The sequence below is a fragment of the Drosophila mojavensis genome, unplaced genomic scaffold (genome assembly GCF_018153725.1).
Source record: "Drosophila mojavensis isolate 15081-1352.22 unplaced genomic scaffold, ASM1815372v1 contig_74, whole genome shotgun sequence".
Taxonomy (NCBI): Eukaryota; Metazoa; Arthropoda; class Insecta; order Diptera; family Drosophilidae; genus Drosophila; species Drosophila mojavensis.
The window spans coordinates 5,133,615-5,158,151 of NW_025318899.1; the positions used below are offsets into that span (position 1 = coordinate 5,133,615).

The following is a 24,537-nucleotide window of genomic DNA, read 5'->3' on the forward strand; positions in this document are numbered from 1 at the left end:
TATAAAAATAGGCGAAGAAAAATTAAACTGCATTGTCAGCGTAATGTAAAAAAATGCAATTACATTTGAGCTTTTGTCAGTAACAGCAACAGCACTGACCACAAAAATAAACCACCCTCGAAAACAAAACAGAGAAAAGGCAAAAATAACAATAATAATAACAATAAATATATATGTATGTGTATATATAACTAACGTAACAAAAACAAACAATGCGGCAAGCTGAACTAACGGCACAAGCGAAACGTGCTCAAAATATTTCCTCTTGTTTTGGTTTGACGAGCGTCGTCACAAAGCGCAATACAAATATTTCAGCTAAAAGGAATTTCAGTGTAAAATGCAACAGCGGGCGGAGTATGAGCGAGAGGGACGCAGTCAAAGCAAGGCAACGGCGGCGAATTAAAAGCAGGCACGCAATAGCATTTTTAATATGCATATGTGCGTGTGTGTGTGTGTTTGTTTGAAGTAGTTGGTAGCCTGGTTTTCGCTATGCAGAGTGGGACAGACAGGGAGAGAGGTAGGTGGGCGCTAGGCTCTGCTATTTCTTTTTCGAGTTTTGTTTTGTGTGTTTGCTGCAGCGCTCACAGCGAACGAACTTTAATTTGCCGTCATTCTACTTTTGGTTCTGGTTTTCGCCGCCGCCTGCTCTGCTCACATTACGCATACGCAGCGGCAGCAAGAGGAAGCAGCAAATTGTTGCCTACCATTGGGCGCGCTCTCTCTCTCGCTTGCACTCGCAGACATCCTTGCTGCGCGTTGCCTTATGCTTTTGATATTCGCTGCGTTTGGTTCGGCTCTCCGGCAATTTCGCTAGAGAGCGCGGGTTTACTCTCTCGCTGGCATTGTTTTGTATTGAGTGTGGAAAAAAAAAAAAGTTAGCCGAAAACAAAGCTCAGCAGACTGTGGCTAATTTTTCGCTAGAATTTGTATTCCTGAAATATTTATAAATAATGGTTATTGGAACTGATTTTTAATTATTTATACGAAATTGTGTAGGAAAGCTTGAAAATGCTTGTGTGTGTGTCTGTGTGCGGATGAGTAAGAATTGTATTTGTTTTCCTGTGAGTGTGTTGGCCGCGCTGCATCCCTGAGGTCGTCTACCTTTTTTTTTTTTTGCTGCTACTTCTCTTTCGCTGCGATTTCGTCATTGTTCGAGATGCCAATGCAACTGCCTATATGTATGTGTATTTATGATATATACATATGTACGAGTGTGTGTTCCCGTGTGGGTGGTGGTGTATTTTTTCTGAGAATTTCCTCTGCATTTTAATCATCATAATAATAAACATTGCAATTTCTGTATTCTTTTCGCTTCATCTGCCATCTGTTCGTATTGTGCTAGGTTAGCAATTCGTTCAGTGTTGTAAAGCGCCTCGCTTACCCATCCTCTGGACACTTGCAACTTAGTTCCTTGCTGTCTTTATTTGTGTTCAGTGTTTATTTGCTTTTATTGAAAAGTCCTACTCTCTCTGTATTTTTGTCTGGTTTTCTTTTTTTTTTTTATGCTTTGATTTCCGCTCGTGTCGCATCGTAATCTATTAATATATGATATTTTTATTGTCGGCGCTTCTCCATAGAAAATTTTATTAAGTCGCTACACCTCATGCCACCAGATAAGTGCTCCTCCGTTATAAATGTACATATATACATATATATCTATATATAATGACTAATTGAGTCATCGTGAGACGCCCACAGTTGAGATAATGCAATTAGACGCGGCAGCTACCTGAAGTCTGTTGTGTTATTATTCCAATTGGAAAGTGGAATGAGTGGAGTGCAGATAGAGGAGAATTCTTAGCTCACGTAATCTTTGTCTATGTGTGCGTGTGTTTGTGTGTGCTTGTGTATGCAATTGCCTTGCTTAACAAACAATTCAATAATGTTACCCTGTAATATATGTGTGTATATTTAAAGGGTATATATGGTGGAAAAGAATTTGTTTGTCAGGGTATACAAATTTTAAGTATATATTACAGTTTTCAATATATATAACATTGTGTATAGTAGTATTTTCTAAGCTACTTTTCTAATGTGTCATTTACTTTAAATATTCTATATATCTTTAAGTTGCATGAAAACTTCTGTATAACGGTTTATCAATTGTGTTAAACAGCTTCAAGGGTTCTAAGGAAACTTTCAACTCTTTTATGCAGGGCTCAGTAAAAGTTTTTGTTTATTGTTTCTTTTTTGTAAAAAGATAAGCAATAATTAAAGATAAATACACACATAATTAAAGTTAAATTGCTGAATCATGAATGCTGTAGAGAATTAACTAATAAATTATTGAAGCTGAAGATATCCTATAAAAGTAAAAACTAAAGTTAAGTACAGATTTCTTTTAGATAAGTTAAGAATTATGTGAGCTATGAAATCTGTTCGCCTTTGGCCAGGGTATAAGATAATATAGACATTTTTGGTTGTCTTGAATGTGGCTTGGTTTGGCCTATCTCGTAGAGCTTAGTCATTAGCAGCCAATCTGGCAATTAGGGCAGCCCACAGCAACAAAATGTTTCAGTCTTTGATAAGTTTCGATTGGAAATCATAGAGAACAGACAAAGCCATCATTAGGTAGCAGTTAACTTGGCCTTTAAAGTTGTTTGCCAATTGGTTTGGGCCAGGTATTTGGGCTTTAAATGATGAATGACCAAATTGGTGGCAAAGCTACATTTATTTATGCCTGTTGTTGTAGTTATTGTTATTGTTGTTGCTGATGATTATGAATCGATTTTGGTGTTGCGTCTGCCCCCTGCGCATTTTGCATTTAATTTGCTAATTAAAATGTCTAGCTGGGCGTGTATATTGTTCACCTTAGTCGAAGTCAATAGCCTAATAGAGCGAGAGAGAGGGAGAGGGGGCGGGAGTGGGAGGCGGGTCATGTCCTGTGTGTGTGGCTGTCCTCTGTGGCGGCCACTCCTCGAGCTTTGCATGTCATTGGCTCGTAATCAGCGCTGAGGCGACATCCGTTCGCCGTTTGTCGTTTATATTTCCTCCACTCTATGTTGCCTCCTTTGGGGTTTCTTTTTTTTGACCTGTTTTGGCCGGCGTTACGTTCCACTTGACCAGTTTCCTGACTGTATATCCTCTCCCTCACTTCAGTCCAATTTGTTTAACAAATAGTTCGGCTGTTCACACTGTGTTTATTCATTTAACCAAAGCTCACTCTCTCTATCTCTCTCTCTCTCTCCCTCTCTCTTTCTCCCTCTTTATGTATATCTATCTCTGTCTCTCTCTATCTCTGTTCATTAATTAACATTTTACTCACTGTTCGAATTTCGATTTATTGTTTTTCGCTTAGCTTTTTTTTTTATTTTTTTTTTTATTTGTGTTTTTTGTGTAAACACAGCCCGAATTTCCGGACTGACATAAAGTGTTTTTCATTTTTTCACATCGATACTCTAGGTTTAAATCGCCGTGAAGGTATATTAGCTGCAAGTAGCAGCTCTTAATCAGATAAGATAAAGCACTGCGACGAGCGAGTTTAGATGATAGTAAAAGTGGCTTAAACTCCTCTGATATCACTAATTTATAATATCACTTTGACCTAGTTTTGTTAACAATGTTGCTAACTCATTTTGCTGCAAAGTCAATTTTCATAAATTAATAATAATATCTTGTGTAATAATTTAATAAAACAAAATTTTCGCTTTCATTTTAATCTTATTTATATATTAACTTAAACTTAACTTTCTTATTCTCCTTCGTTCTTCTTTCTCAGACATTTACAAGCTTATTTTTGTAGAGTTAAAGGCTCATTTCTTTTGTAGAGTATCTCTTGGTCGACTCTCTTGTGCACACTGTTTCATTAAATGTGTTGCGCTTGCCTTTGCCCCCCAGCTCGTCTCTCGTTTCGTTTGCCTCAATTAAAACTGTGCTGCCCACATGTTATATATATCTCTCTGGTTTTTTTTTTCTCCTACTCTTTGCTTCCATATTTTCGAGATACATTTTTAAGACGCCATAAAAGTCGAAAAAATGACAATGTCAATGTCTCAACACTTGTGCTACTCTCTGTCTATCTCTCTCTCTCTCTCTTTCTCTCTCCTGCTGCTGTGCTAGTGACCTCTAGGGCGCTGTGGGGGGGTAGCTGCTCCCTCCCCTGAGACAGTTTGTAGCTGAAGATCCGGTGCTGGAATTCTTGATGGTGGGCGCCTGGCCATCAATTATAATGCTCTGCTCGCATTTGATGTTTGCCTTTATGGTGGCGTATACTTGATGCGAATGTCTCGCGAGGCATTTTCGCTTGTCTGTTGTTGTTTTTTTTTTCTCGTCTTTTTTCTTTTTTAATTATGTACAATTGCCGCTAAATTTGTCGCGTTGCAGCTTCCGGTATTCAATTCTCGTTTGTTGTTGATTTCGCCTTTGTGTTGAAACCTTTCACTCGCCCCAACCTCTCCGCTGCCCCGTCCCGGTTTCGATTCAATTCAATTTTCGATTCTTGTCGTCTCGCAATGAATTAAAATATTTGAATTGAATTTTGTGCCGGCTTCAATGTGGCAGCTATCAATGCAGCTGCCGCATCTCTGGCCCTCGCTCGATCCACTCGGTTCCATGTCGTGCCTGGCGCGTTGACTTTCGGATTATAATCTTTATCAATTTGGTTTTGGGGCTGTGCGCCAGTTAAGCCCAAGTGTCTGTCATACGCGGCTCTGGTCTCTGGCTGGTGTTGCTCAGCTCTCTCGGCATGTGTCGCCTCATTCCGCCAGCAGTCGAACGATTTTTGGTCTGAGAAAGTGTGTCGGCTGACTTTTGTGGGACTTTCGCTTAAATTGTGACGCGGCTCAAACGGAATGACACCAGCTTTAAGAATATTGATGACGATGCGTGTCCCCTGGAGGCATTCGAGTTGACAGAATATTGTTAAATGTCTGTGGCTTGGGATTAGAAGTATCCGACTCAGGAATGTTAATTGAGCTGTCAGCGTTACTCTTCGAAAAGCTTTAATGTGCTTGCAGGCATTTGCTATGGAGCTTTTATGATTATTCTACTATTATTCTATCAAGATTAATTTTGTGTTTGGCATTAAAATGATGTTGTATTGTTCATTTCAAATGCTTGCAAGCTGTTCAAAGTAATTCTTGGCTACAAGAATATTACGTATACAACACGTGTTTTCAAAAGGCTTTCAAAGCTTCGTATTCAACTATTAGCAGTTCGATTCTCTACAAAACTAATGTAAAGTGTTTCAGTTCTCAGCTTAAAAATGCGAATTATCATTAATTCTCATAAATTATTACTGAATTGAAAAGTGTTTGATCTTGAGCTACTTTAAACACACAAATTTCTTAAAATTTGTTTATTTTGTTTGCCACCCACATGCCAAATGCTCTCGAATGCAATTGCTATTTATAGACAGCTCTAAATCACCCGATTAATATTGCATAAAAAGCGTTTTTAAATAAACAAATTTCTTCTGAGTTCGACGCATTAATAAAAATTAAATTCATCCATATGTTCAGATATTCGTTTTGTGATATTGTAAATAAATAAAAAAAACAAAAAACACCAACAAAACTCAAGCACAATCAGTTTAATAAATTTAAAAGTAAAAACAAAACAAAAATAAAACTAACGCACAAAGAAAAAAATAAATAGCAACAACGAGTGAAATCAACGAAGGGCGTAAATTTTCAATAAATGATATAACATAGAATCTGCAGCAATCAGTGATAATCAAACTAAACCAAAACGTGAAATCAGCACTTAAAGAAGAAGCAGAAGTAGCAGCAGAATATGTGATAAAGTCAAGTGTAAATCAATGTTTGTCATCACAATCAACAATAATAAAAAATAAATAAATAAATAATAAACACACATACTTCAAAAGGGGCCACGCACTCATGTATATACAAACAAACATACATACATATGTACAAACATACGTACGCACAACTTGCATCTTGAATGTGTGATAAGGCCGCAAGCGTTAAAAACCGGTTAGAGCCGGTCACAAATAGATGAGAGGCGGCGCAAGGACTCGCTACCACATTCTCATAACTGCCGTTAATTGATGAAACAAACTTCACCAATTCTAACTGTAAAGCAAAGACACAAAACAACAAAAATATCAAGTTAAACAACAACCAGAACAGGAACGTTAAAAGCGACCTCAAAGCCACGCTGATGATGGGCTACATCATGGGTTGTGCTTGTTTCAAAGGTATGTAAAACTCTTGTGTGTGTGTATGTGAGTGTATGTTTGTTAACAGTTATGCCACACCGACACACACGGACACTCGCTCTCACGCCCTGTCTCTGATCTCGCTTTCCCTCTCTCATTTTATCATTTGTCAACTCTCATTTATGCGTTGGCATCGCGTTTCCTTCCGCTCATTAGCTTTGTTGTTGCTGCTGCTGTTGCTGCGTCTTCTTCTTCTTCCACTTTATTGTTTTGCCTTTTACGCACTTTCGCATTCTTCGCATGCAAAACGTCATTAAACAACGTCACAAAGTTATCGTGCATGCGCACGTGCCAACACTTATGCTCTCTGGCGCGCGCTCTCTCTCTCTCTCTCTCACTGTCACTCGCTGTTTATGGCAAACTATTCGCACTGTTAGTTAACAGTTTTTATAGCAGCGCAGCTTCGTGACAACAGGCAGGCAGGCAGCGTCGCCTTTTTTATTGCCCTGTAAAATCTCTTTGAGTGCAAAATGCATGAGATTTGCCTTTGCCTTTGCCTTGCCTTGCCTTGCCCGTTACATTTTAGTGTGTGTGTGTGTGCGTGTGCGTGTATGTTTTCTTCGCCATTTCTTGCTGTCGACGCTTAAAGGATTTTTGAGTGCATATGTGTGTCTGCGTGTGTGTGTGCGTATGTGTATTGCTCGACAGCCTTTTGAGTGCAAAGTGATTTTTTCTGTTGTCTTTTGCACTTTTCTAGCGATTTGTTATGTGAGCTTAATAAGCTGCCAAGCTAGCTGCGGCCCTTTACAGTTATGCATGATGCATGTAGCTTGTTTTTAAACCTAAGTTAAAGAATTTTTAGGGTCATGCAATTGGAGTCTTATAGTTTTAAGAAGTAATAAATAAACTTATAATTTTAGTTAATATATTATATATATATAATATATATATAATATATAATTAATATATAATTAATTCACATTTTATTTGTGAAATAATATATAATACAATATATTTATCGCTAAAATTTTTTTTATTTTTTTATAAGCTGCTCAATTATTATCTGAATTATTCTTTATTTATTTATAAATAGCTCAATCATTATCTTAATTATTCTTTATTTATTTATAAATTGCTCAATCATTATCTTAATTATTCTTTATTCAATTCAATTCAATTCAATTCTTAGCAAACAACTTTGCCTCTTCTCTCAGTGCATACACTTTAACGTAATTTTGTATTTTATTTTTTATTTTTACAAATATTACATTAAACTGTTTGGGGCATACAAATTTCAGCAGCGTCTTACATTAACAGCTTTTTATATGGTCGCAATGTCGCTGTGCCGCAAATTGTGGCACACACACACTCATCGCGAGCATGCTGCAGCTGCGGCACGCATTGCAGCCCTTAACCTTTCACATTTGCATGTTTGCGAAACTCAAGCCCGCAGCACGCGGACCGCTCCGCTCCTTGCTGTGAGTTAGTTTGATTCAATTGCAATTTGCAGCATCCGCATGCTGCCTAACGCAGGAAGCGTGTGACACAGAGAGCGAAAGAGCGAAAGAGAGAGAGAGAGTGGGGAGGGGGGTGAGAAGGAGGAGTAGAGTGTGGAGAGTGGGTCTAGTGGTGCAAAGTGCAGCAGCAGCTGACAAGCGGCGCTAAGTGCTCTGCCCATTAAAGTATGCAATCATTTTGCGGTTAACAGGATCACACTATGCACACACTCACTATCTACCTCTCTCGCTCACTGTCTGTCTCTTTCTAAGTGCTTTAGTCCTCATATAATGCTGCCAGCGCTCCTCAAGGCATTTCCTTTGACAAGATTAACGTTGCACAATGGCCCCTAGCTCTGTCTATCTCGCTGTCTCACTCACTTTCGTTTTCTATCTCCCTCTCTTTCATCTCTCAAATTTCTTTCATTCATAAACAAATTGGTGCCAATTTTTAGCTGCCCACAATTAAATAACAAATGCAAATGAAAATTGTATCCACAGTCAAAAACGTCAGACAACCACAGCAACACCCCCAGCATCCCCTGCTCTTCTCTGTCTCAGTCTGTCACTCTATCTCCCCCTCTCTCTCACTATCTCTCTCTCTCTCTCTGTCTAACTTGCTCAACCGCCTGTGGGAGCGCATAAATAAATAAATAAATAAACAAGCGTTTAATTGAACCGGAAATTATTTTTCTGTGGGCGTCGATTGGATTTCTATTCATATGTGTGTGCATGCATGTGTGTCTTCCATGTGTGTGTGTGTGTGTGTGTATTTTTATTGGAATTTATAGCACACTTGTCGCTGTGTTGTTGTTGCTGTTGTTTGCCTCAGTTGTTGAAGCAATGCGTTGCGATTTTGTTGTAGCTAAAAGGTTTTACTTCGGTTCGACTGGGTGATATAATGCTGTTGCTCTATCTCTCTCTCTCTATCTTCCTCTCTCACACACACACACTCTCTTATTGAACTGGGGTATCGTTGAGCAGTTTTAGAAACTTTTGTAAACTTATATAAATTTACAAAGTTCAAAAATAAAAAATTAAATTAAATTAAATAGCCAAAGTTAGTCTATAAAACTTTATTTTTATTTTTATTTATTTTGTTTTCAATTCAGCAATTATTTGCATCGATAGTTTTGTTATTGCTATCGATTACTCTGTTAGCTAGTAGTAATTGTGATGGATAATTATTTGATGATCACCATTTATCGTTATCGATATATGTCGCTTTCATTCTGGCTGATTTATTTTAAAATTTAACTTGATTTATTTTAAAATTTAATTTAACTTCTGTTAGGTGTGATTAAATTTAATTCATTTATATATTATTTATAAACAGCATTCAGCTCTACTATAGACCCCCATAATTCTCTTGCGTATTCCTCCATATATATTGTATTTAGTTCGGTTTATGGTTGAGATAGCTTATCGAATTTGTTTTTGATGATGCCATAAAGCGAATCAATTTGATTTTCTGCACAGAGTACAAAAATCCACATGAATTATCTACGTTTTCTTTTCTGCTTCTTTTTATTAGAGAGTATTCAATATTCGCTGTAGCAATTATAGAATTTTCGTTAGTCAGCTTCTCTTGGCTTTCTATTAATATGCAATGCCGCATTAGCAAGTTGCTCTCTGGCTGTGCGCTAAATTGACGCTAAAGCTCGTTAGATTGTGAGATGTAGATGTAGTTGTAGCTGTAGCTGTAATTGTATATGTAACTGTTACTGTAGTTGTAACTATAAGTGTATCTGTATGTGTCTCTGTTCTCTCCGCCTCTGGACTCAGTATGCATATGTGCTGCTCGTTATGCCGCCTCTGCGTTTGAGTTAGTTTCGTTTGCATGTGTTGCTTGTCGCACACAAAAACTTTGCAAACTTTATGTGGACTTTGCCTTAAATGAACCGCCCACTTGTTGAATTAAATGTAATTTAACTAAGCACGCAAATCTTATGAAGTACTTGAGCTGCGTTTAAGGCGATACTAAAAATAATATTTACTAAAAATGAAAATTAAATAATAGGAAAATTAGAGATTAAAAGAATAATAATAAAAATTTAAAAACATAAGTAAACTAAAATATAAATGGTAATAAAATAAAATAAATATAATAAAACTAAAATAAAATAATAATAAATAAAAAAATAAAATAAATTAATTAATTTATTAAGATAAACTTATATTAGAAAAACAAAAAATGTTAAAAATATATATAATAAAAGAAAATATAATAAAAAAAAGAAATTAAGTTGATAAATATATGATAACAAATACAATAAAAATATATAATAATAATTAAAAAAAAAAAAAAACTATAAAAATATATAACACAAAAAATATACTAAACAAATAAATAATGAAAAAAATAATAATAATAATATAATAAATCAATAAGTAAAAAAAAAAAAAAAAAAAAATAGGTAGAATTATTTAGTTACAAAAAATGAAGGAAAATAAATAAATGGAAATATTTAATATAAGAAAAAATAAATAAATATAAATATTTAGTATAAAAACAAAAAAAAATATTAAATTAAAAAAAAAAATAAAATAAAAAAAAGTAATAAATGAATAAAAAAAAAATTATAAATTCAAATTAAAAAGTAAAATAAAATAAAGCAATTTAAGTAAAGTAAAATCAATTTACTGATAGCAGCATAAAGGGAATATTTTTAGTGGCGTTTATAAAAAATGTAAGAAGTCTACGTAAGGTTGACTGAAATTGACTGAATATACATATTTGATGTAAGTAGTGGAAGTCTGTCGAGGCTCTGCACGCTTAACATAAAAATCGCCTTCGCTCTGTGGATACAATTATAATTTCATGTGCTGTGGCATGTGAAAATATTTACATTACTCGACACTTGTCGTGGCACGCGATAATTACAGTAATTTATATGCCCATCCGGGGAATAATTATTGTCGACCATGTTCTGTGCATCTGATAGCGCGAGCCTAGTTGAATGAGTTTCGAGAGACAGTCGTTGGCCAGGATGTGGCTTCAGTTCCATTGAAATGTCTCGGCTGAAGAGGGCCTTTCGCAAGACGCTCGTCGAGTTCTTCAAGAAGACGAGCCTGAATGGCTTCGGCTTGCTCTACTTTATTCGTCGGCGGCCGTATCAGCGCATCTTCTGGTTCCTTTTCATAGCCACGGGCATCGCGGCGGCCACATTTGTGGTATGTACGACGCTGTTGCAGTTCTTGGCCAGGCCCACAGTGACGTCCTTGTCCGAGGCGAGCTTCGAGTCGGTGGAGTCGTTGCCGTTTCCTGCTCTAAGCATTTGCAGTGCGAACAAGTTGAGTCGCCAGCGCCTGGAGGCATTTGCCGAGCAGCTGGCGTTGACTAACGGAAAGTCTAGAGCGGATTGGCTTAAACAGCTGCAGCTGCTCGCTGGCTACTTTTATCCTTTGGCCGTCTCAGCTACGGCAGCGGCTGAGCTGCAGGCTGCGTTGGCTGCTCTCTGGCCTCTGGATGTGCGCAGGCAGCTGCTGCATTTGTCGCCCAGCTGCGAGAGTTTGCTGCTCAGCTGCCACGTGGATGGAGTTGCCAGCAATTGCTCCGAGCTCTTTCGGCTAACGCCCAGACTTGAGGGCAGCTGCTGTGTCCTGCAGCGCACAGACCGCATCTCCGATGCTCTGAGGCTGCGTTTGAATGCCTCCCATGCTGATGATTTCCACATGCCGCGTCCTGGCTTCAGCACTGCCTTCAGCCTGCATCTGCCTGGCTGGCTGGGCCGAGCCACGCTCGCACCTGGCGAGTCCTCAGCTCTGCATTTACGCCCGCTCCATTTGAAAGCCGATCCCCAGCTACGTGATTATCCCTTGACCCAGCGTGGCTGTCATTTTCCCGAGGAAGCTGACCATCTGGTGCAGTGCTTGCCCCAGTGTCGCCTACGCAGCACCGTTGCTGCCTGCAACTGCGCACCGTTTGTCTACGACCTGGCCTCGACCGATGGTCAGCTGGAGAACGTGAGCTACTGTAATTTGGCACAAACGGCATGTCTGCAGTCGGTGGAGGGTAAGCAGTCACAAAGGATATTAACAGAGAGCTAACATTATAGCAGCAGACTGGGTTTATGGTCAATAAGAAAGGTTTTATTATGGCAATGACCGAAAGTCTTTAATGTGGGCATTGTAGTTGGATGTGGCGGGCCATGTGTTGAGTTGGTGAGGTAGAGGCTCAGAGATGGTTGGCGTTGGCTGAGTAGTAGTTCTTAATTAGGTATGTAGAGAGAAACTGTTAGCAGTTGAGCCTAACTGCAGCTACTTCCATTCATTTGTTGGCCACAAACAGCGTTGATAGTAGCTGGCATATGGTGTTTTTTTCTATGTCTATTTAAGGTTTCTTTTTTGCCTTTGCCAACCTTTACCAGGCACAATATCTAGGCAGGCATTGAAAAAGTATAGTATATAGTATAGTATAGTATTATAGATTAAAATATATAGTATAGTACAGTATTATAGTTTAAAGTATATAGAATAGTATAGTATATATTATAGAAAATATTCGTGATCGACTAATTACATGAAATATCTATTTAAAAGTGTGTTAGAAATATTAGGAAACTATATTGCATGGAAACAAGACATAGCTTATATCCAATGCTTTTCGATTCATCAGATCTCAAGTCTAATGTTAACAAAAACAATTTTATATAATCAGAAGATGCTTCATAGGAAGAGAAAAGATAATGTACCAAAATCATATACCGAAATTCTTAATTCCCCATCGACTTTAGTGATACTTCCAAGCAACAGCTGAAGATTGAATTTTTACCATGTACTTAAGTCTCTGTCATGTACCAAAACTCTTGATATCTTGCTAAAATTAGTAATAGAGAGAGGCAAGTGGCATCAGATAATCTATTCAGAGCTAGAAATGTAGTTCAGAAGACAATCGGATCTTCAAATTTTAAAATTTAGTATGGCATTTGCCATGTACCAAAAATAAATAACATTTACCTAGACTCTAATGTTTGTAACTGAATATTTTATGATGTTGTCCAAAATCGTAGCAATGACAAATTAAACTGTACCTTAGCATATAAGTATCAAATCTACCCGATAACGTTGATTTTAACATTTTGAAATTAACATAATTAAAATAACACATGCTGTATAACAGTGCGGATAACTGTAAGCAGTTCTATTAACAGACACAAATTTTGTGAGTCAATTAGGGGCTTTGCCTGCTTAATTAGGTACAAATGTCAAATATCTCGCGGCTCTCAAGAGCCTTGAGCCTTCATCATAGCCTCAGCTCTCTCCCTCTATCTCTCTCCTCTGTTTGTCTCTAACAGCCAGCTGGTCGCCTTGGAGCTGTGCGGAATGCCTGCCCGCTTGCAATGATTGGCGCTACGAGCTGCGCAAGAGTTTGACCGGCTACGTGGACCGATTGGAGAGTACAGTGAGCATTAGCTATGATGGACAACGTGTGCCAGTTTATCAGCAGGACGGACTCTACAAGTGGTACCAGCTGCTGTGTGAGTTGCCATCGAGCCGCTGCCTTAGCATCAGCTAATTGAGTACGAAATTCCGTTTAGCTAACGTCGGGGGCGTGTTGAGCGTTTGCATTGGCTGCTCGTTCATTAGCGGCGTGGAGCTGGTCTACTTTATGGTGTATCGACTGTGGTACAACTGGCAGCAATTAGGCATGTGATTTGTGCACTCTCTCCTTCTCTCTCTCACTCTCTCTCTCTCTTCTGGTATGCACGTTTAATAAATATCACGCATACGCCATATGCGACAGCAAATGAAATTAGTTTTGATTTATCTGAGCCTTGGTCACAACGTCGCCTCGCACTTGTCAACAGCGCTCACACACGCACTCAATAAGGATGTCTATCTACATTCATCTAGCTGACAGCCACGCCCACAGCTGGGCTGAGGAGGGTACTCGAAGCGTAAAGCAAATCGAAACGCGCGACTGCTCTATTGATGGCCTCTTGCGAAATGAAAGATAAATGTGACTGACATATACGTACATATATATATGTATGTGTATATATATATATGTATATATTCCGGATCAGCATCAAGGTTAAGTTGTCTAAGGCAAACACTTTAAAACGCGCTCGAAAGGTCACTTAATGTCCAATACATATATATATATATGGCTATGACTGTGGCTTACGGATGTGGATGGAATGTGTGTCGGGGTTTAAGCACATAAATCGATAGCTCCTCTCTTTGTTCTCTCAGGTGGCTCATGACCTGTGAATAGCTGATTTTTATTGCTCTGTCCATTGGGGATTACGAATGCAGTTTTATCCAAAGTTATGAGGCGAATGAAAACGGCAAACAAATTAAAGAGACAAAAATATTTAATAAACGGAGAGGAACTTTACGAAAGTTTTCATGTAAAATAATAAAGAAAATTTTAACAATATTGAAAAAAAAAAAAAAATAAATAAATAAAATAAAAATACAAAAAAAAATAAATAAATAAAAAAAAAATAATAAAAAAAAAAATATATTAAAAAAAAAATAATTAAAAAAAAATAATAATAAAAAAATATATATATAAAAAATAATAATCAATTAGAAAAAAAAAAAAAAAAATACTTTACTTTACTTTACTTTAATGAAATAATACCTTCGTATACCAAAAACTATGTACATTTATTTAAAAAAAAACCTGAACAATTGTAAGATATTTTTCATGATTTCCTTGACTCGGATGATATTGATTATACTTCTCTTAAAATATCTTTATACATTAAATATATACTTTATAATATATTTTCTAATAAACTTTGCCATAGAATATACATTTGAGTTCTCAAACTATTTCTACAGTAAATATAATTCAGCTCCGATAACAGCTGTTTTAATTCATATAATTTCATGATTTATACGTTAAATGTGCAATAATTAAATTTTCATGCGTATTTTTCTATTTCTTTCTCATTGCAGGTGAGTTTTCCCAGGGCCTTGTCAAATCCATTTAAATTATAATTCTAACAGTTGTGGGTGAGTTTAACGTATTTCAAATTCAAATGCCTAACAGCTGCTGTTAAAGCGCTGTTAACTAAAAGCTGCGAAAGCTTGCAAGCGTAAGCTTTGGCAACAGGGTGCACTAGGTACTACAAACACAGAAAGCTTCTGGGGAAGCTTTCTTGCTTATGGGGCTTAACTAAGTCTTACGGTTTTCGCAAATAAATTATGCTAAATCAATTTAATATAAAATGCGTGCGAGCTCTTGAGCCTTGTCAAGTGTATATATACATATATATTTATATGTATCATTTATAATGGCGTCCACACATCATGGCAAATCATTGTTGCACAGAATTGCAAGTTAAGCATTTGTGCTTTAATGGCATGCCCAACCACGCCCATTTGCCGCCTCCACTCGTAGGTCGGGAGCTCTGTAACGCTTCGAACAATGCCAACATCTCCATTAATTTTAAATACCGTCAACTTATCAGGCCGCGTCATGGCCCTAAGTGATTTCTTGCTTCTTGATTTAGCGCTCAATTCTTATGCGCGAGGGTGGCTCAAGCAGTTGGTAATGAGCGAGTGAATTGGAAAGGGAGGGAATTGTGAATGGAACAGACGTTTCTTAGTATTGAATTTAGAAAATGAAGAGCAGAGAGTGGATCAGACTAAAGCCTTGTGGAGAGTAGTGGAAACTATTTTTGAGCACTGGAGTGCAATGTAGAGAGGAGTGCAGACTAATGGAAAGTAGTGGAAAATATTGAAGAGTAGTAGAGCCTAATGAGGAGAGGAGTAGAGGCTAAAGGAGAGTTGTGAAATCTATTGGAGAGTAGTAGATCCAAATGGAGACTATTTTTGGGGCAGTGGAGACTAGTGGAAACTAGTGGAGGCTAATGGAACTTCTCTACAATAGCAGTAGAGCCTACTGGAGACTTGTGTAGACTATTGCAGACCAGTGGAGACTACCGGACGCTAAACTAGACTAGTTTTCGAGTAGGCAAGACTAGATAAAATTATAGTAACCTGGAAGACCTAGTCTCCAAGCTCCGATTCAATTCTAGCGAATACTTTTTTATTATTATTCTTCTCCTCTTTCTCCTTTCGCTCTTTGTAATGCATTATGATTTTGGTCCGCAAAGAATCTTGTCTAGATTTCCTCAGATTAGAATCAGTTCCCATTCTAGCACAGTCGAGATTATACTATTATAGGCTAGTCTATGCTACTATTATATTTTAATGCTTGGACAGTCCTTCCTCAAAAATCTTGGGCTCTGCCAGATTTTAGTCAATATTTTGCTCACATTGCCAACTTTAAGTTTCACTTTCCGTTATTCCACTTCCATTTCACTTTAGTCTACCTTAATTAATTCTCTTTTAATTATATGCTATTCCCATCTCTTCCACTCTCTATTTCACATTATGTGGCAAATTAAAACTAATTCGAAAAACTTCACCGATAAGCCTCGTGTCTATTATTATGCTAAGCCAATTAATAGTGTAGCTACGCCCAGCTGACCTTCGTTTAATTGACAAGCGACCCTCGTATTTTGGGTTCTTCATAGTCTATATATATGTAGAGGGAGAGGGGGAGCTGTACAATATCTATAGCCGTACATAAAGAGACGCATTCCCATTTGTGGCCAAAAGCTGGCAAGGACATGCGGCTGGCGTGCTCTTTTGTTGCATGCACACATGCCCTTCACCTTGCCACGCACACATACACACACAAACAAACACAAACACACATACACACATACACACAGACACACAGTTATATAAATAACATAGTTTGGGCTCTGGCATGCCTGGCTCTCGACAGCATTTTTTGGCTAACTGTTCTTTAATCAAAGCCATTCCACTAAATTATGGCCACGTCTAAAAAGCTGGCTAGCTAACTGGCTAACTGGCTGAGCTCTGCCTGGCTGGCTGCTTGCTAATTCGCTGCGGCATTCCTGAAGGCTGAAGGCTTCAAGGCTAACGCCAACACGTACCCAGGATGCGTTGCACACACACTCAGCTGACTCGCTTTCTCTCATCCCCTCTCTTCCTTTCTCTCTCTCTCTCTCTGATTTGCATAATTCTAATACGACATTTTTCGGGCTCCTTTTGCTGGCAGTTTCATTGCCCTCACATGCCACACATGCGATTTGCATAAATAAATTTGTAGTGGCCTTTGACATACTTGCTGAGGGAGTGAAACGAGTATATTGGCTTGCTTACTGTTGGTGTACTTTTATGTGGTGTACTCTTTATGTGTTTGTAAATTTATTATTTGAAATCTTCAGTTTTGTTCATTAAAATAGCAAGGCAAAACTTTATTCAAAGCAAGTGCAAATTTTCCTTTTGGAATTTGAAAAAATTTATATAGTCGTGCATACTCTAGTTTTATAGAATACTATTCCTCGGCATTTGTTGGCTTTTTTCTTCTTCAAAGTCTCTCCAAATGTTTTTTTCCCTTTACCACAGCCATCTCATCTACCCTGAGCTAAGCACGATTTTAGTGTTTACTAACATCCCACTACAAAAAATTATACAACACTGTCTCTTCTCAATAAGACGCTAAGAATATCATTAATTATTATATCTTCGGCAAATGTACATAGTTCCTCTGTTGTGGAGCTAGATTCTAAATAAATATAGTTATAAATTTATTGTTCAGCCCGTTTAGAGATGGACTTTAAATTATATTTATACAATATTTATAATAGTCCTATATATGGTATATGAATCTATAGATATTAAATGAAAATACTATTAATAAACTATATATGTATATTATTGTTTTCTTTATCATATGAGAATCCATAGAGCCTAGCGACATTCACTTAATGATTTTAATTTGTCCCATAGATGGCGCTAGATTTCTTAAGAAATAGCCCCATAAATAGCTCTAGATTCTTTAAGAAATAACCTATTTGGAAGCTGGGCTTGTCAGCTAACAGTTAAATGTTATATATACCCCTATTTGAAATCATGAATGAGTATACCATAGGCGTATATGCTCGTCGCTTACATCTACTGCTTATTGCTGTCTTGAACGGGTATGCACCAGTCGTATATGCTCGCCGCTCACATCTACGCTTATTTGAAATCATGAATGAGTATGCAGCAGTCGTATATGCTCACATCTACCCTTATTTGAATTCATGAACGAGTATGTGGCTGTCTTATACGCTCGACTGACTTTCGATTGCTCCGCTTTGCTCTCTACTCTCTTCCCTCTTCCTATTACTGCGGCTGCTGTGTGCCTCTGTCGTCGGCTGTCAACCTAAATTAGGGTCCATTTGATTTTTGGCAATTACAACGCATTTTTGTGCAACAATTTAGCGTGTTTTGTCCCTTGTCCGTTGTCATTTGTTCAATGGCATGTCCTTGCGCCGCTTGATTTATGCTTTGTCTCTTTCTCTCTCTTTTTTTTTTGTTTGTATTTTTATTGCTCGACTATTTCAATTTCAATTTCAAGTTAATTATCTGCTTGGCCTTGACAAACTGACAATTGCCTGCATTTGTCAATGATTTATGTGAATCGCCCGAAAGTATCTACACTTTGTATTTACAGTTTGTCGCATTTGTTTATTGTTTTTGTCAGCGAACGTGGCGAGAGTGAGAGAGAGAGGTAGATGACAGTGGGTGTGGCAGAGATGGCAAAGAAAAGCTGCAGGTGCAGAGGCAGAGAAAGAGATGGAGAGTGGGAGAGGGAGGTCGAGACCTTCGTCTGTCTGTGGCTCGTTTACATTTCTCCGCTGGTTTCGCTTGGCTTTGGCTTTGGTTTTGGTTTTTGTGGCTCATAGCCATTTGCATTGCACAACTATAAATGATAAACATTTGTTTTCGTTAGCTCACTGCCAAAAACCTCGAAAGCCAGAGCCAAACCCAGAGCCAAAGCCAAAGCCAAATGTCCGAAAGTCCACGTGCCGCTTGTGGCATGCAGCTGGAGCAGCAGCAGCAGCTCATAAAAATGAATTACTTACGGCGTCTCGCATTTATAGAGAACAGCATAAGCAGAGATGGAGAGTGTGTGTGTGAGTGAGACGGCAAGTGTGGGGTTTGGTTTGTATCTGATTCGCTGGCTGTGCTAAAGGAAGTGTGCCCAGACTCTGATTTCAAGGTTGGCTAATTTGTTTATTGCGTGTGCTCTCTTGCTCACTCCCTCGCTGTCCCTTTCTCCCACTCTCTATCTCTCTCTCGCTCTCTCTCTCTCTCTATATTTTTTCGACCAAGTGAATACTTAATTTATAGAGCGTGTTTTATATTTAAGCACGAGTTCCCGCTTCCATTTTCCGCACATAATAATAAAAGGCAGCTGGATTAAACGATTTAGCACATTCTAAACTTGTTTTAATGTTCCTTAGCTTTGTTCACACTAAAGTTACTTCAATTAAATTTTAGCATTAAGCTGAATTTTACTTTTAGTTTTCATTATGTTTATATAGAGTTTTTTCTATGATTTTACTATGGAATTCTAGTAAAATTATAGTCCAACTAACTAGACAATGTCGTTTAGGATAAAGTCATAAATTTATTTGACCCATCGATAAATTTTCCTATAATTTAATAACTTGGGCATATCTCCTAAATGCTTTATACCATAACTTGATGACCTTTTCCAAAATGTCATTTCATTTGCTCTCTCCACGTTCAACCATTTTGCATATACTAAACATCTTTATAAATTTTATATTCTATCAAATATTGCATAAATTTACATATCCAAATGTAAACCCCTTTTACCTCCGCTTCTAGGAACAAATTTAAAATAACGTAATCCTCTCAAATCTTTTATTTACGCACTTAACATTTATTTACTTACGCTCTTCTATGCGATTCGTGTATTTCCTATTTATATACATAATTTATCTGTGTTGGATTTCGTTGCATAATCCACTTGCTGGGCGCCCCAGCGTGGCATTAACTTTAGCTAGAACCTTTAAGTCTTTCGGTTTCGCTATTTTCACTTTCCGCTTTGCTTTGCCATTGTCCATTGTGTTGAGAGGACTCGGGACTTATGCAAATGCTGCTCAAGTTTTCGGTAGTCAATCAAAGTCGACGACGCCCTGCTGTTCGCTATTTCCTTCAACATCATCATCATCATCATCGTCCTCATCATCATCGTCGTCGTCATTATACTCATTGCCAACATTGTGTTTTAAAATGATTTTATTTATGCAGCGACATGTTTCAAGTGAGCTCCTCAAGCTGTTTTCCTAACCGAATTTCGCATGCAAATTTACACGTGGGCGGGCTTTTTCTGTATGGCGGCGTGGGCGTGGCAACTGCTGCTGCTGCTGCTGTTGCTGTTGCTGCTACTTTGTGCGCCTGCATTTAATTATTAAAATTTAATTTAGTCAATTTACAGAGACGACGCCGCCTTTCATTTCCTCTTGCATACAATTCCTTTTATTGGCCACCTTTTCGTTTTTTAGGCCGAACTCATGAATATTGCGAATGTCCGCAGCGGAACTACTTAAAATTGGGAACATATTGGCTTCTCTCAGAAACTAGGCTAAGGTTGTATATACATAGTATGTAGTGCAAATGAAATCGAGATGTGGCAGTAAATAAGGTTTTATTGTAGCACTTGAAAGGTTAAAGTTTCTGAGGAAAGCTGAGAGAGCTCATCATATATTATGTACATATGTTTCCTCTCTTCAAATATCAAAAATTATCTCAAATATTGAATAGTGAAAGATTTAAGTACAGGGTATTTCCAAGTTCCGTAAGCACTCCCAATAATTCTAATATTAATTCACATATGATCTCTTCTATAAGAATTTCCCTTCAGGACACAAATTTTAGTTACCTACAGGGTATTCGTCTAGTTCATCAGCGTCGCTTAGACGCCCATTTCAGATTGCACCATTTGCCACGCCATTTTGGACAAAGTTTAATTGTTATCTACTTTCGTGTTGTCGCCTTTTAGGGGCGGACCATTCAACCTGTTAGCTTCATGCAAAAAACGCTCAACTTACGGCCCCAAAAATATTATCATCAAGATGCTAAATAGTTTTTGGCTGCTGCCTGTTGTCGTCGATGTTGTTGTTCTTGTTCCGCTCTCTTTGCATTAATTTTTTATCACTTGCGTCACTCGCATTTTTAATGACGCCCATCAAAAAAGCAAAGAAAATAAAGCAAATGTTGTTAAGAGAGAGTGAGAGAGCCGCCAGCAGAAGAGAGCGCGCGAAAAGCACAAAAGCTTTAAGCACGTGCCACGCGTCGTATGTGCAAAATACAAAGAGAGCGAGCGAACGTGTGACTATGTGTGTGAGTGGGTGAGTGAGTGAGTGAGATAGAGCGTGTGGACGGCATGTGAGTAAGCGAGTGAGCATGCCAGCACGCGCTTATGTTCAAGTTCAAGTAAAAACATTGAATAGCACAAGTTCAGCTTCAAGGCGCAGGCTGCTCACACACAAACACACTCGTACATTTATACAGTTAGGTTGCCTGTGAGACAAACACGTGCTGGGCACTCTCTCTCGCACCGCCGCTGCCCTCCTCTGCTCTCAAGCCCGCTGCAGCAGCCAATCGTCTTGCCGCCTGCTTTTTCTGTGATTATGTAAGCAACGGTATTTTTTTTTTTATATTTTTATTCTTTTATTATTTGCGGTTTGTTGAATTCTCGCGCGCTCTCTTTCTCTCTCTCTTTTTGTATTATCCATGCTGCGTGCATTCTTTGTTGTTGTTGTTTTTTTTTTTTTACCGCAAAATTTTCAATTGCATTGCTGCCATTTGCTGTCGTTTTTGTCGTTGTTTTGTATCTTTCTGGTATTTATTTTTCATTTGCCTTGGAATTTTTGAGCCCGCGGTCATCCTTTTTGCTGTTGTCCTTGTTGTTGTTGTTGTTGTCGTTGCTGTGGTTGTTTTTGTTGTTGTTGCCTGTGGTCTGTTGCTATCTATCTGTTGTTATTCGGCGTTGTCTTTGTTTGCCATCGCTTTTGGCTTGTCAATGACAGGACAACAACAACAACAACAACAACAACAGCAACTGGAACGGAAGGACGCCATTCTTTCTCCGGCATTTTGGATGGCTGCTCGCTCGCATATTTTCGGGCCAGTCGTTATCCTGTGCACACTGTCGGCAAACTCATAAACTATACTACCCCAAAGACAAGAAAAAACAGAAAAAACCATACACACATACAAAATTGTATCTGTATTTATATTTGTTTTTATTTGTCATATTGTTGCTACTACTGCTACTGCTGCTCTCCTTCTTGTGGCAAAACAAATTCATTTGACCCTGAAGGTCCTGCGTTTGCGTATCTTGGCAGTTGTTGCGTCCCCAGTGAACTTGCAGCTTCGCACAATATTCGGCATTATCTTAATTTTGTTGAGCCTGCGGCTATTTGTTGTGCTTCACTCACACACACACACACACACGCACACGCACACGCACAGAAAACTAACACACGCGCCCTTGTGTGACTCCATTTTGACATTCATATAAGGTCGTTAATAATTAAGTGTTTAAAGATATTTTTGACCACAACAAAATCCTCTTACATTCCGAGGAATTTGTTGTTGTTTGTTTATGGCATATGAGTGTTGCTATAAATATGCGTATTACTTTTTATAAACCATAACGTTTTTATAGATAGTTAAAGAATTTTTATACAATCTAAACTATTCTCAATTAGCAGACTTATATACATATATAGAAGGAGTAGAGACTAGTCTAGTCTAATTAAAGTTTAAGAGTCTAGTTAAGGAATTAAAATAGATATATTGATTATATATATATAAAGGAAATTTTTTCAATATTTTTTTATATTTTTTTTTTATATCTTAAATAATATAATATTATAATATAATTTTTTAAATATAGATCGTTAACTATACAAATACTTATTGTACAGTTTGTCTCACCATCCTAAAGATAACAAATTTAAACTGAATTACACTCTATATCCCAGTTCATTGATGCTGGAAATAAACTGTTTTCTTTAAACTATTCATTCATAGTTAACCTTTAGGTATATCAAAAATTCAAATTGACCTAGCTTAAGGACAGACGCCCATGCAAAAACCCAAAAAGGTAAAGCATTACAAACTAAGTGGGAAAACACCCACAGAAAACCCACGTGGAATATGTATATCTAGTCAAATGCAGGGATTAGAGCACATTAAACTTCAAATAATCTGTAATAATAGGTAATACTTATGCCGCCCTTCAGCTGTTGTTGTTGTTGTTGTTGCTGTCAGTTCTTGGCCTTTGCATGCGACAGGAAGCACAATCATGGCCAGGGACAGAGTCGGATTGTTATTTTTAGCGGCAACTAAATGAACGACCTTCGTGCTGGGGCCACATCCTTTTGGCAGACGTCCCGTCAGAGAATGTAAATACATAATACACACACAGAGCGTCTGATTGCAAATGAAAAACGTTTACCCAGAAATAAATAATAAAAGAATGAAAGAAATGGGCGAGGGCGTGGGGCGAGAAAGAGCTGCAATGAAGTGTTGACAATGCGGCGGGTTGGCATTGAGCGAGCTGAGAGGCGTGGCAGGTACAGGGACACAGGAAGTCGCCTGATATGACATTGGCACTGACTGACTGAAAAAAATAGAGATAGAGGTGGAAGAGAGGGAGAGAGAGAGAGAGAGAGAGAGAGAGAGAGAGAGAGAGACGCGCAAGTAGCTGATAGTGGAAGGTAAACGACTTTATAATGCTCGTTTAAGCTGTGAGAGGAATGCAAGCTTATAGGTATTTTATGGGATATAGCATAGCTTAATGGATGGATCATAACATGTATAGCTCTTTAAAGTAGCAAGTGGCTCACATCATAATATATCATATATCCTGCTCTATATCTCAGCGATTTACCTATCCTTAATGTATATAAATGTTATTTATAGGTATATAGGTCGATCTGTAAAGCTTACGTGCTAAAATAAGATATTTCATGTTCTATGAAATCTTGAAACAGCTGAAGAATTTTGTATATTTTTCGGATGCTTCAATTTATCCGTCTATATTCTATATATAAAATCTCACAAAACCAATATACTCTCTTGCCATCTGCTGAACGAGCATTGAAAGAAGTAGGCGGAGGAGAAGTAGAGGCATGCCAAAAGGCATTCCAATGGAAATGCTCAAGTTATGGCTTTGAAGCGTTGCCATCACATAGTCAACTTGCGCTATGTGCATTGAAATGTGACCGACAGAGTTAGAGAGAGAGAGGGAGAGACAGATAGAGAGAGAGAGAGAGCTGGCAGTGCCAGGAGAGGGCCAGCTAATTGTGTATAAATAAAAAGCATTGTATGCTTACAGGCGTTGCTAATGGTAACTGAATGGCTGCTGGCTAATTTGTAGTCTCATTCTCTCCCTCTCTCTGCCTCCCACTCTCTTTTCATTTGTCTTTAGTTTATGCTTCTTAACTAATTACATATAATGTAATAAGCATAATTTGTTGTTTTCGCTTTGATCTGCTTTTCAATTAAGACTCGGAACTTCTTTTGCTTTTGGCCAGCGCAAAATATGTTTACCAAAATGTGCAACAGGCAACAGACACGCACACATAGACACAGACTCGCATCAGGGACACGCACACACACACACACACAGACTCGCATCAGGGACACGCACACACACACACACACATACACATACAGTTGGCCATGGCAATGACGCTGGTTGCATTGACGCACATAATCCCAGTCTCGAGCTACAGGTTCGAACCCCTCCCAGCTTCCGTACAAAGTTTAGTTTTTGGTTGATTTCAATCGCACTTTATGCATAAACAGCACATGCAGAAGAGTGTGTGTGGGTGTATATGCGTTTGTGTGTGTGCGTGTAGCCGGGCAAACAAACAGGCCTAGCATAAACAAAACCCACACATTGACAAGCAAAAGAGCGAGAGAGAGGGCGTGAGTGAGATGGAGAGCAGTCTGAGAGTGATGGAGCGTGCGATTGAAAGAGCAAAAGTGTTTAATGGCGCGTTGCACAAAAGCTCGCTCACGCATGCATGAAGAGAAAGTTTGTAAGCA

At 38.2% G+C, this 24,537-nt stretch overlaps 2 protein-coding genes across 13 annotated transcripts in view; both read left to right on the forward strand.

Annotated features, from left to right (window-relative positions):
• LOC6581485 (phosphatase and actin regulator 4) overlaps positions 1-24,537 on the forward strand; it is a 148,782-nt gene that overhangs the window by 78,725 nt on the left and 45,520 nt on the right. The window contains exon 1 of one of the 12 annotated variants that reach the window (XM_015161864.3): positions 5,539-6,160. The exons of 10 other annotated variants lie outside the window; for them this stretch is intronic. In XM_015161864.3, coding sequence (XP_015017350.2) covers positions 6,124-6,160 — 37 coding nt within the window. In that variant the 5' untranslated portion in view covers positions 5,539-6,123. Of the gene's footprint in view, positions 1-5,538; positions 6,161-24,537 lie in introns of those variants that run through there. One more of the 12 variants, XM_015161861.3, reaches the window with a different exon arrangement.
• LOC6581484 (sodium channel protein Nach) lies at positions 10,191-12,015 on the forward strand. The gene has a single exon (XM_032731243.2). The coding sequence runs from the start codon at positions 10,630-10,632 to the stop codon at positions 11,665-11,667; it is 1,038 nt and encodes a 345-aa protein (XP_032587134.1). The 5' UTR covers positions 10,191-10,629; the 3' UTR covers positions 11,668-12,015.

Coding starts and splice junctions, on each gene's coding strand:
- LOC6581484 (XM_032731243.2), top strand. CDS start 10,630: ATGTCTCGGCTGAAGAGGGCCTTTCGCAAGACGCTCGTCGAGTTCTTC.